Genomic DNA, 13,421 nt, shown 5'->3' on the forward strand with positions numbered 1-13,421 from the left:
ATATATATATATATATATATATATATATATATATATATTTATATATATATATATATATATATATATATATATATATATATATATATATATATATATATAGCTAGAGAGAGAGAGAGAGAGAGAGAGAGAGCTATATATATATATATATATATATATATATATATATATATATATATATATATATATATATCTGTGTGTGTGTGTGTGTGTGTGTGTGTGTGTGTGTGTGTGTGTGTGTGTGTGTGTGTGTGTGTGTGTGTGTGTGTGTCAGCTCTACAATGATAGGCCAATCGGTTGCGCGGTCACGCGGCGAGAGTGTGCATCCGACGTTCGGAGGAAGTGCGGCTGGCTGTTTTCTTTTCGGCTCTCCAATCGCTCTGCGCAGCGCCTGCTCACTGTACAACACCCCGTCGTCTCCCGCCGCGCGCGCCGGCATCGCATCAAACCCTTCGTTGCGCCGCCAAAATTTAGGGATGCACATCGCGATTCCGCCGCGCTCCCCCGAGAAAGAGAACAAAGAAAAAAAAAGGAACCGCCTCGGCTCACGTGACCCCGAGAAAAGAGCACTCGGCCCGCTGCCGTTCCCACTTCGTCCCGCAGGCATCGCACCTGTTCTCCCCCTCTGCCGCCCATTTGTGCATGCAGATTGGGCGGCGCGGCGAAGGTGGGAAAAAAAAAAAACGAGGGGGAATGGGCTCGACCACGGGAGCGAGCGAGCGGCGGCTTCTTCTTGTGAGACGTCGGCAGAATCTTAAGTGAGCGGCAACGAAGCCCCGACTGCGGGTTCGTTTTCCCCACCCGGCTCGCGGGCGCGCACCTTCCGGACCGCCGGTTCGGGTCCGCAATAAGGACCGGGGCGCGGAGACGCGTCAATTCGGCGGCTTAGCTGCGCGGGCCGCGCCACGCACCGCCTTTGAAGAGCGCGGCAGAGAGAGAGGAAAGGGGAAAGGCAGGGAGGTTAACCGGAGGGGAAGATCCGGTTTGCTACCCTACGCCGGGGAAAGAGGGGAGGGGGAGGTAAAGTGACAACAAAGTAGAGATGAAGAAAGAAAGGAGCACAGACATACAATCACAGCTGGTCACTGTCACCGCGCAGCGCAGTAGCACTTGCAGCACTATGAACATCTGTTCACGCTACAGCCGCTTGTCCAATTCCGTAGCCCTTAAATACTGCAACAGTGCCCTCGTAGCCCGCGGCACTGAGTGTGTATAGCAACGTGGCATGCAGCAACGAGTGCGCGCGGTGGGTTTCTTTCGTGGCGCGGCCACCAGGCGGCGCGCGTGTCCGGAGTTGTTCTGCCACCGCCTAATCACCAGCCCCGGGGAACTCGAAACGCGGGACTCCATTAAGTGGGCAACTCTCTTTTGTTTTCAAATGTATCCGTGGTGTAAGTAGTAATTATTGAACGAGCCGGGGAATCACACAGTGTTTATTTTCTCTTAACTCATTTTTCTTTTCTTTCTTTTTTCGGGCATTGGGAGCCTGACGTTCCATTCGGGTCACGTGCGCAAACAGCTTCTGCATGTTTTAATATTCTGTTTGTATGCGCCCGTGTCGAGATGCGTTTAAGATAGCTACTATATGCAGCCATCTTGGCACGTCGGTGCACATGCAAAGTTGAGCTAGTTGGTTGAGCAACGTTCGAAATAAAAACACCGCTTTGACAGCACCACTGAAAGACGAAAAAGCGCAAGCGGCGTCGGTATCGGAACTAAGAACATACTTCGAAAATGCGGAATTCGTGACTTCAAGAACACAACGAGGCGCAGATGAGAAACACGATGACTCGAGAAGTGCGTCAAGCAGCCGTGGCTGTTGACAAGTGTTCGACATGCAATTTAGGTGCGAATCGGGCGATTCTGTATGCGGTTTCCGCGGTGTAGTGGTCTCCGCATCAACTACTCGCATCTAAACGTGCTCTGCGGCGAAGACTGCCAACTGATCGAGACGCGACCGTTTTTTTCGACCTCCTGACGAGTCCGGGGAAAGCCGGAAAGCGTGATGTGCGTATCGGCAAAGCGCGATCGCTAAAAGCAGCAGCGGCTGTCGAGGCGCGCGCCGTGGTTCGCCACCACAGATCGCTAGGCAGTCGTGAACCAGCAATGAGGTGTATATAGAAAGTAGTAGATTGAAGACGCAGCTTCTCGAGACAGCAGTCAGTCCTTGCCAAGTGTGTCACCTATATTGTAGTCCGCGGCACACCTGTTAGCTGCGGATATGTTGTGCGGCTGGTGGACGTTTCGAATACGGCGCCTATTCTTTCTTTTTGTAAGCATGGTATAAATTACGATTGTTGAGTGCATGTTCTTCGCCAGATCTGTGGTGTGAAGCTTTAACGGGGACGCCCATTTTCTCTCTCTCTCTCTCTCTATCTATCTATCTATCTATCTATCTATCTATCTATCTATCTATCTATCTATCTATCTATCTATCTATCTATCTATCTATCTATCTATCTATCTATGTGTGTGGTGTTTATAATGCTTGCTGAGGGAGGCCGCATCGAAGGACGTGCGCCTTTCGTGCCTTGCGGCTGCCGCAGGAACGGGTGCCCGATTTCCCCCTGGTACAATATTTACACGGAACCCCCCCCCCGTGGCGATGAGGCGCGAGCCAAGAGAGGCTACGGAACGCGCGTGAGTCACTGCGGCCCGCGCTCTCTCCACCCCCGGGTTCCGCACCGGTGGTGGTGAAGAGCGTCGGGCTGCAGGAGCGGGGGGGGTGAGCGCGCGAAACGGGCGAAGCTAGGCTCGTGCAGGAACCGCGCTTTGCTCGTCCCGCTTGCATATCAAGCAGGCGCGGGAGCGGGGTCCCCAATTTTAAAGGCGCCACGCCAGCATCTCTTACCGACAGCGAACGAGTCGGTATATACCGAGCAGGTGACGGCGGCGGGTGGCCTCTCGATCGAGCGGTAGTGCCTGGGCGTCGTGTGTGCACAGGGCAATTGACCGGGGCATTAAGGCGTTCGGTGCGTGAGTGCGTTGGCTGCATTTTAGGGCTAACTATATACATTGCTATGTTTATTGCTATGACGTAGACCTCGCAGTCCTCGTTCGGGATTTCGAAGCGTTTGCGTCCTGTTTTGTCTCTCCGCTCCTATCTCCTTTTAAACCCTTTTCCCAGCATAACATGTATGTATGTATGTACGTACGTATGTATGTATGTATGTATGTATGTATGTATGTATGTATGTATGTATGTATGTATGTATGTATGTATGTATGTATGTATACACTCACTCTGGCTAACTTGCCCTTCCTTCCCTCTCCCCCCCTTCCCATCTCTCCTTCGGAGTAAGTGCAGCGTCGACGAAACCACACACCTGGAAGGGCGATATCGTGAGATATACAATATGTATGAGTTATATATAAGAGGAATGACAATCTGGTGCGTACGCGCCGTTCATCTCTTATTTCAGCCGCAGTCGAAACGTGCGCGTCACGTTCATTCGCTTGCCGTTGGTGCATGCAGCTTCAGACATCGTTATTTATTTGAATGTCTTTCAGTGCAAGGAAGGCACATCAAAGTTTCCTTGTGGCGTATATAAGCGTGCAGCCATAAATTCACTGCGGTCGTGCGCTGGTGCTGCGCACTCCGGGTTGCATGGATGCACGGACATTAGAGTGAAGAAAATTAAAACTGAAATTCGGATTGAGTGGTCGGCGTAATTCTGCTCTCATAAGGTCGGGTCTGTTTTTTTTATTTATTTATTTACCCTGAAGGCCCAGCTTGGGCATTACATATGGGGGGAGAACAATTGATATACAATATACATTGTAAGTCGTATATCCTTACATGAAGTAGTACATGCTATACAACCTTTACATCACTTCTAATTCGACAACATCATACGCCAATAATTATTACATTATACAAACAATAATATGACATCTGAAGAAAGGCAGGAAGAAATGTTAATGTTATTAATTCACGAATGTTTCATTAAGTGCATGTTTGAATATAATTTGGTCAGTTATTTCGGCTATATTACTTGGGAGATGATTCCATTCAGAAATGGCTAAGTGCAGACACGAAAACTGCAATAGTTTAGTACGTGCAAATGGTTGTTCGACCTTAAATTCGTGATCAGTTCGTGAGAATTTTCTTTGCCTGGTAAGATGTGTGCCTGTTGTGGCAGTTAACGACAGCGCTAACCAGTGGCAGGCCCACAGTATACGGGGCTGCTATATACTCTGGACACTGTCGAATTCCGCCACGTTTGCGTTTCGAGCCAATCAGAGAGATGCCGCAGCAGTCCTGTGTGGGCCAATCGGAGCTGAGGATATAACGGATTGGACTATTCGGCGGAATTCGACGCGATCTTCCAGAGCACACAGCACGCTGCACTAAAATAAGTTACCGCTTGTAAGTGAATATGAACGCAAATCGGTCTTTAACTCACATCCTTACACCCAAAATTCACTTCTAAGGGTGTGAATTACTTTACAGTGCGGATCTTCTATTGCGTGACTGTCCGTCGCACGAAGATCAGAGGCATGCCTTTCGGACTTTTACGGGAAATTTAGGGACCTTTAGGGGAAATGTGCCAGATTTCTTGAGGTCCACCGGCCGATGTATCACCATCTGTGACACACCTGATTTGAAAATTGCAACAGCGCTAACACATGCATCCACAAAGTAACAAAGATGAGACACAAGCGCTTGTGTCTCGTCATTGTTACTTTGTTGTGTCCCGTCATTATTACTTTGTGGATGCATGTGTTAGCGCTGTTGCAATTTTCAAATCAAGTATGCATCAACTCGCCCAGAAAGGAGCTTTAATGAAGCGACATACCTGAGCGACGAACGCTTCTCATGCACGTGTGCGCGTGCATACACTGGGGATTTCTTTCCTCCTTCCCATATTTCACTCCCCTTTCCACAGTGCAGGGTACACAGCCAACCGGGTAGAGCCATGGTTTAACCTCCGTACCCTTTTCCTTATTCCTCATCTATCTGTCTTTCTCTCTGTCGTCACCTTCCGTCACCACAGCGTTTTGCGATCGCGAGTGGCTGTAAGCGACATACCGCGCGAAAAAAGAAAAAAGGCGTATAGCACGTGCTAGGCTCGACTCTAAAAGGCGACGGTGTGTGTTTGTGCCATCGCTGCAGCGCCCGGCGCGCCCCAGCTGATACCGGAGGACTCGACGGCGGAGAACAACTGCGTCACCGTGGCCTGGCAGCCGCACGCCGGCAGCTTCGTCCAGGGCTACGTGCTCGAACTGGACGACGGGAACGCCGGGCCGTTCAGGGTAAGCACCACCGAGTCTATCTATCTATCTATCTATCTATCTATCTATCTATCTATCTATCTATCTATCTATCTATCTATCTATCTATCTATCTATCTATCTATCTATCTATCTATCTATCTATCTATCTATCTCTTCTTTTTCTATTTTTTTCTGACATGTGTGACTGTGATAGAGTGGTTACGGATGTGCGTGTTCGGAGAATCATATGTATGGGGACAACAATGGACGGTGGCACGAGGGAAATGAAAAGGCAAATGAATCGTTATACTTAGCGCCAGAATCGCATACGGGCGATCGCTCTAAAGTAATAATTGGGGCGCGCGTGTTGGGGCGCGCGTGTTGGGGCGCGCGTGTTGTCCTCAGACAACGGCCATTATCTCGCTTGCTTGCGTTTTTTCTTTCTTGAAAAAGTGCGCGCTCGCTACTTAATGACATATGTCATGTTGATAACGTGAGGAGAGAGAGAGAGAGGATAGCAGAGGGGACAGAGTAGAGAACTGATACTGCGGTAGCCATTACATGTATGGACACACCAGGTGAACGTTCGCCGTCGCAGTGATGTCACGTGTATATGTAGGTATATTGTATGCCGCATCTATGCCGTATGTGCAAGGTAGAGGCGCACAACGCGCAACAGCCAAACTTCGCTCAACCCAGCTGTTGTCTTCTTGACTGAATTATGTACCTCAGAAATTTTGTGAATGGGAACACGCGGAAACAAAAAGAACACATTTTGATTCACAGCGCACGCCTTTTTGTCTTAAATATCTTCTCGGTCTATTAAAAAGTTCAGAACAGTATTAGCGCTCACAATCTGAAAGTACTCACCATCTGTATAATAAACGAGAAGAAAGGAAACCGAGGGGCCCGATTGATTACTAGCCATGTCATAAGAAGCCGACAAACAATGACACCAGGGACAGCATAGGGGGAAATTTCCCCTGCGCTGTCTGTGGTGTCATTGCTTGTTAGTTTCTTGTGATCTGACTACATATGCCTTTTCGCTCCTGGAAGAGGCATGCATGAAGCATGTGTCGACTAAGTTCTTAAACACTCAATTGCGACAGGTTTCTTTTCTTTAACATGTGTTTACTATTAAGCGACTGAGTAAAACCTTATCCATACTTCGCTTACGGAGGGACTCTCTCGACAAAGTTGGTCACCCGGCCCCGCAGGCACCTAGAAGCGGCTGTGTGGCGAAGCTGCAGACTGCTCGAGGATGTCGCGCGGTGTCTTGTATATATATATATATATATATATATATATATATATATATATATATATATATATATATATATATATATATAGGAGCGCCTCATGCAATACCCAACTAAGCTATATGCACCGCGTGGCAACCACGCGCCGTCTCACCCCCGGTTTTTTTTTTTTTTCTTACGTCCTGGTCTCGACTGGCTGTTAATGCGTCGGCGCGTACGCGGCGACGCGGGTTCTGCGAGTCCCTGCACGTGACGGGAGCTGTCGGGTCCACACCACGCACCGTCCTCTAAAAAAAAAAAACCGGTGCCGACTGCATGCACGGCAAGCGCTCCAGACAGACGCGCCACAACTTCTCGTGCGCGCGCGTTCGGTTTTGAAATGGCATCCGCGAACGGTTGCCGCGTAGTAGTGCTTGTGTAACGCGGGCGTGGACTGCATGAGGCTTATAGCGCGTTAAAAAGACAAGGACGAAGGTGAGACGTGACACACACAGGCGCTAACTTGCAACAATCTTTATTTCGAGCAAGGGATCCATACATATATACAACTTTTTCGCGTACATCATGCATGCGCTGTTTACAAAAAACCCTTACACACTATTGCGCAGGTACGATAACTCTTTGTAGGACAGGGCACTTGATGGTTGCAGTTTGGACTGCAGTTTCGCGCGGCGCAATGCGGCGCGGCGGTCATTTCTGCCGACCGCTGCTGGCTGGGCTGCCCGACCCAACACCGTGCTGAGGGTCAGGTGGATGGATGGGCCCTTCCGCGGGCTCGCCGCGCTCTGAGCATTAGCTTTATTGGGTTTTCTGGCTCGGCGGTGGTGGTGCTCTCGCGTTCCTCTCCCCTTTTTGCGGCGGCCCGCGAGCCCCGTTAGCCCGTCGGTATGTGACGGCGAGGCGTATAATCGAATGAGTGTGGGACTCGTGCGATAAGATGGACGAGGACCCGCGCCCGGTTCCTCTCTGCATGGCGGTTCCTGCTATAACGGACGTGTGTGTGTGTGTGTGTACTACACCGCACGCCGCGGAGATCTGCAGTATAGGGACGGCTGCACTTTGTGTCGCGGCGTCGGCTCGTGTCTCGTTTCCGTCGAGAGATCGCGCGAGCGTGCATACCGCCACGCGCGCACCGGGAGATAAAAAAGAAAGAAAAATTGGTTGTGTGACGTGTGATGGAGGCGTTGGCGGGCGCTGATGCTTCGGTCATTCGGGACGTCGGAGCAACGCGCTCGGTCCACAAAACTGCGTTCACAACACGTTGACTTTCGGTAACCGTAAAAACACAGACTGTAATATTTGGGATCGGGCATGAAATAGACGGTAGCTGGCCCATGCCGTCGTCCAACTTATCCAGGCTGAGGACGTTGTTGAAGGGAGAGACTTGTTCTCATCGAGAACGAAGAATATGGAATTTATTTACAGTATCTGCATGAGAAGGTTACAGTTCACCAGTCTAACATGACTGAAGGAGGAATGCATACTCAGCAGCCGCGCAACAGCTGCTTATAAACACTCTGTCCTCACTAGATCCCTAGGTGAGGGAAAACGACCGTTTGATTGGACGGAGCGTCCAAAGTCATCGTAGCCGACCCGCCGTTGAGGGGGAGGGTTTACGCACTCACTTCCGCACAGGTTGCACTGACCACACCAGGGTGAGAGGGTTCTCGCAGACAGAGGTCTTGACCCCAGCAGGCGCCTCTTTGATCCCAGAGTTGACCCTGCAGTCAGCGGCCGCTGCGTCTGTCCATTGACTGACGACTTTTAAGCTGCGTGAGGCGGCACCGCAACACATCTTCCCGGAGTTCCCCTGCTCCAAACAGACCGTGACATGGTCGGCGTACACACTAACAATACTTGCTCCACCGACTGCGTCTAGCCATCTCGGCGCCATTCCGTTGTGGACGTGGCGCATTGTCCTCCTTACAAAACGAGTCGCCGCCGCAGCCATGGTTGCGCCTATGTCCTGTTGACTCGGCGCATCGTGGTTTTCACAAAGCGAGTCACCGCAGCAGACATGCCGGCGCCAACGGGGCCTGTTGACTCGGTGCATTGTTGTTTTCAAAGCGAGTCGCCGCAGCAGACATGGTGGCGCCGTTCGGTTGGGGACTGTCGCTTCCCCGAAGATCGCCAGCCTCCGCAGTTCGAACGTAACAAGACATGTTTATAAAAGCGATCCACACTTTTATCACTCACGAGAAAAAAAAAACTAAGAAAGAAAGGGTGAATTGACAGCGGGTGACATCTAAGCAAGGTCCTCTTGGGCTCGTTAGTGTATCATGCGGTTTGTTGTTCGGACTGCTCTACCTTCCGGATAGGCGCGCATATTTGGGCATGCTCTATCTTTGGCATTGGACCATCTGGGTTTAATTTCGGCATGTGTGCTCTAATTGCGTGTTATTGAGCTATGCGCTAACTCGCTTCGTCTTTTCGGTTATGCAGGCTTCATTTAGACTCCTTTGTTTCTTTGTCCTACACGTGCACTATATAGAAGGCCTCAAATCGCCTTATTAGTTAAGTATAAGCCACACTCCCGCTTCAGGTTCTATATGCGCGCGCAGTTTGAATGAGCGAATGTGGCTCTCGTTTTGGCCGTTTCGCGCCGATTGCGCATTATTACTACTACGTACACCACTGACGTACGGTATATGTAGTATACATAGGCAAGCACATGCAGGGTGCGTGAACTACTACGAATGAGACAAATTTCTCAGAATGACTAAATGTACACCACTGCTGCCTCGTCGCGGATGCTGCAAGTGCGAAATATATCCACGTGCTACCGCGATGTAGCAAAACGGAGCTGCACAAATGCGCCAACCAGGAGGCTCGACAAGCGAGTCGCTAGAAAGTCGGCATAATGCGCACACGTCGTGCACGTCAAATTTCGCACTGGAGAACACGCTGAACGCATTGAAATGTGCCGACCCTGACACAAACAAAGTGTGGGAAGGCGGTTACATGGTATATATATATATATATATATATATATATATATATATATATATATATATATATATATAGTCATATAATGAGAAGCCAACAAACACTGACACCAAGTACAACATAGTGGAAATTGCATGTGCTTAATGAATGAAATAAAGTAATGATAAATTAATGGAAATTAAAGTGGATGAAAAAACAACTTGCCGCAGGTGGGAACCGAACCCACAACCTTCGCATGTCGCGTGCGATGCTCTACCAATTGAGCTACCGCGGCGGCGTTTCCCCATCCACTTTCTTGGGTATTTATGTGTACTAGTAGAACCCTGGGAGTGTTAGCCAGCGCCCCCACTCACAGACCTTGGCGGCGGACGTGGAACGTCTTTTTTGCCGCAGGCGTCACGAGAACGTGAATTTTCGGGTGAAGGCAACTGGTCAATAAACCCACATATGCTACCTGAAGGCATCAATGTTGCCGGATTCGAGACCCTCGTTATGTAATAAACGAGAAGAAAGGGGGTTAACCAAGGGACCCGATAATTATTAGTCATATAATGAGAAGCCAACAAACACTGACACCAAGTACAACATAGTGGAAATTGCATGTGCTTAATGAATGAAATAAAGTAATGATAAATTAATGGAAATTAAAGTGGATGAAAAAACAACTTGCCGCAGGTGGGAACCGAACCCACAACCTTCGCATGTCGCGTGCGATGCTCTACCAATTGAGCTACCGCGGCGGCGTTTCCCCATCCACTTTCTTGGGTATTTATGTGTACTAGTAGAACCCTGGGAGTGTTAGCCAGCGCCCCCACTCACAGACCTTGGCGGCGGACGTGGAACGTCTTTTTTGCCGCAGGCGTCACGAGAACGTGAATTTTCGGGTGAAGGCAACTGGTCAATAAACCCACATATGCTACCTGAAGGCATCAATGTTGCCGGATTCGAGACCCTCGTTATGTAATAAACGAGAAGAAAGGGGGTTAACCAAGGGACCCGATAATTATTAGTCATATAATGAGAAGCCAACAAACACTGACACCAAGTACAACATAGTGGAAATTGCATGTGCTTAATGAATGAAATAAAGTAATGATAAATTAATGGAAATTAAAGTGGATGAAAAAACAACTTGCCGCAGGTGGGAACCGAACCCACAACCTTCGCATGTCGCGTGCGATGCTCTACCAATTGAGCTACCGCGGCGGCGTTTCCCCATCCACTTTCTTGGGTATTTATGTGTACTAGTAGAACCCTGGGAGTGTTAGCCAGCGCCCCCACTCACAGACCTTGGCGGCGGACGTGGAACGTCTTTTTTGCCGGGTCCCTTATCGGGTCGGGTAATTATCGGGTCGGGTAATTATCGGGTAATTATCGGGTCCCTTGGTTAACCCCCTTTCTTCTCGTTTATTACATAACGAGGGTCTCGAATCCGGCAACATTGATGCCTTCAGGTAGCATATGTGGGTTTATTGACCAGTTGCCTTCACCCGAAAATTCACGTTCTCGTGACGCCTGCGGCAAAAAAGACGTTCCACGTCCGCCGCCAAGGTCTGTGAGTGGGGGCGCTGGCTAACACTCCCAGGGTTCTACTAGTACACATAAATACCCAAGAAAGTGGATGGGGAAACGCCGCCGCGGTAGCTCAATTGGTAGAGCATCGCACGCGACATGCGAAGGTTGTGGGTTCGGTTCCCACCTGCGGCAAGTTGTTTTTTCATCCACTTTAATTTCCATTAATTTATCATTACTTTATTTCATTCATTAAGCACATGCAATTTCCACTATGTTGTACTTGGTGTCAGTGTTTGTTGGCTTCTCATTATATGACTAATAATTATCGGGTCCCTTGGTTAACCCCCTTTCTTCTCGTTTATTACATAACGAGGGTCTCGAATCCGGCAACATTGATGCCTTCAGGTAGCATATGTGGGTTTATTGACCAGTTGCCTTCACCCGAAAATTCACGTTCTCGTGACGCCTGCGGCAAAAAAGACGTTCCACGTCCGCCGCCAAGGTCTGTGAGTGGGGGCGCTGGCTAACACTCCCAGGGTTCTACTAGTACACATAAATACCCAAGAAAGTGGATGGGGAAACGCCGCCGCGGTAGCTCAATTGGTAGAGCATCGCACGCGACATGCGAAGGTTGTGGGTTCGGTTCCCACCTGCGGCAAGTTGTTTTTTCATCCACTTTAATTTCCATTAATTTATCATTACTTTATTTCATTCATTAAGCACATGCAATTTCCACTATGTTGTACTTGGTGTCAGTGTTTGTTGGCTTCTCATTATATGACTAATAATTATCGGGTCCCTTGGTTAACCCCCTTTCTTCTCGTTTATATATATTGACACGTGTATTTATATTTATCGGGCGACCAGGTTTCACCGCCTATCAAATCTATCGCGCAGCGCGGGACGCGCTTGCATGTATCCGAAGTTTCTGGAAAGTTATCGATGCTTCTACCCGGCTGTCTGTTGTCGCCGAACCTTGTGTTATCTGATTTCATCGCGTAACGCGAATGGTGTAGAACTTTGTGGAAGGCACACGGGTCCGAACGATTAATCTGGAACATTCGACGACTGCTCTATAAAAGCCGACGCGCTTGACCCGCTGATGAGATTTTCGACGATCGCCGACTGTGTTCGCCGCTTTCGTTGTGCTATAAGTGTAGCCTGTCTTGTGGGCACAGGTTCGCCCAATAAAAGCTAGTTTTATATTCCACCGTACTGCTTCTTTCTTCGCCGTCACTACCACGTGACATCTGGTGGAGGTGCTTTACGTCCATGTACCGGACGCCCCCGACAAGCCGTAATACAAGCCCGGACCGCAAAGACAACACCAGCGCCGTCCCGGAGCATCGAGCAAGCCGCCGTCTTCAACAGCTGCCCCCGGAGCACGGACTTCTACCTGAGAAGACCAAGAAGATTGTGGACAAGGCAACCCCAATGGCAGCCCCAGCATCCCCCATCGTGCTGCAGCAGCCCAGGGAACCTCCGACGTTCCGCGGATCAACATTCGAGGACCCGGAAACCTGGCTCGAAACGTATGAGAGGGTCGCTAAGTTTAACAGTTGGGACAGCGACGACAAGCTGCGGCATGTCTATTTCGCATTGGAAGACGCCGCCAGGACGTGGTTCGAGAATCGGGAAGCCACCTTAACGACGTGGGACCTTTTCCGAAGCGGCTTCTTGCACACGTTTACAAGCGTCGTGCGAAAAGAGCGAGCCCAAGCTCTACTAGAAACCGGAGTACAGCTGCCAAACGAGACGATCGCAATCTTCACGGAGGAGATGGCCCGTCTTTTCCGGCACGCCGACCCGGAAATGTCGGAGGAGAAAAAAGTTCGCTTCCTGATGCGCGGCGTCAAGCAAGACCTTTTCGCCGGACTTATTCGTAACCCACCGAAGACTGTGGCTGAGTTTTCTGCAGAGGCATCGACGATCGAGAAAACTCTGGAGATGCGCACCCGGCAATATAACCGCCAGGGGCACACGCCGCCGTATGCCATCCAAGGACTAGGTTCGGACGACCTTCAAGAGACCATCAGGGCCATTGTGCGCGAAGAACTGCGCAAGGTCCTGCCTTCGTCGCAGCCTCAAGTGGCCTCTATCGCCGACATCGTGAAGGAAGAGGTGCACCGATCCCTTGGAGTTCCTGAGGTGCAACCAGAACCACCGCAGCCGGAAGCAATGACCTACGCCGCCGCCGTCGGCCGCCGTCAAGGCCCCCCTGCGCGACCGCGCCAAGGTCCTGCAACACCGGAATTTCGTCGTCCGCCGCCGCCACCGCCAGCACGACCACCCGTCGCCCAGCGCACCTACGCGAGGAAGACGGACATCTGGCGTGCTCCTGACCACCGCCCGCTCTGCTACCACTGCGGAGAAGCGGGTCACGTCTACAGACGATGTCCGTACCGGGAGATGGGACTGCGAGGTTTCGCCGTCAACGCGCCGCGTCCACAGCTTGGCGAGCGCCCACGTGACATCGCCGATTACCTC

The 13,421-nt window shown here is 50.2% G+C and overlaps 1 protein-coding gene across 1 annotated transcript in view; it reads left to right on the plus strand.

Moving 5' to 3' along the window:
- Positions 1-13,421, plus strand: part of Trim9 (E3 ubiquitin-protein ligase Trim9) — a 258,926-nt gene that overhangs the window by 226,360 nt on the left and 19,145 nt on the right. The window contains exon 5 of the mRNA XM_070521734.1: positions 5,114-5,253. Coding sequence (XP_070377835.1) covers positions 5,114-5,253 — 140 coding nt within the window. The remainder of the gene's footprint in view (positions 1-5,113; positions 5,254-13,421) is intronic.

Source organism: Dermacentor albipictus, chromosome 7 (assembly GCF_038994185.2).
Source record: "Dermacentor albipictus isolate Rhodes 1998 colony chromosome 7, USDA_Dalb.pri_finalv2, whole genome shotgun sequence".
Taxonomy (NCBI): domain Eukaryota; kingdom Metazoa; phylum Arthropoda; class Arachnida; order Ixodida; family Ixodidae; genus Dermacentor; species Dermacentor albipictus.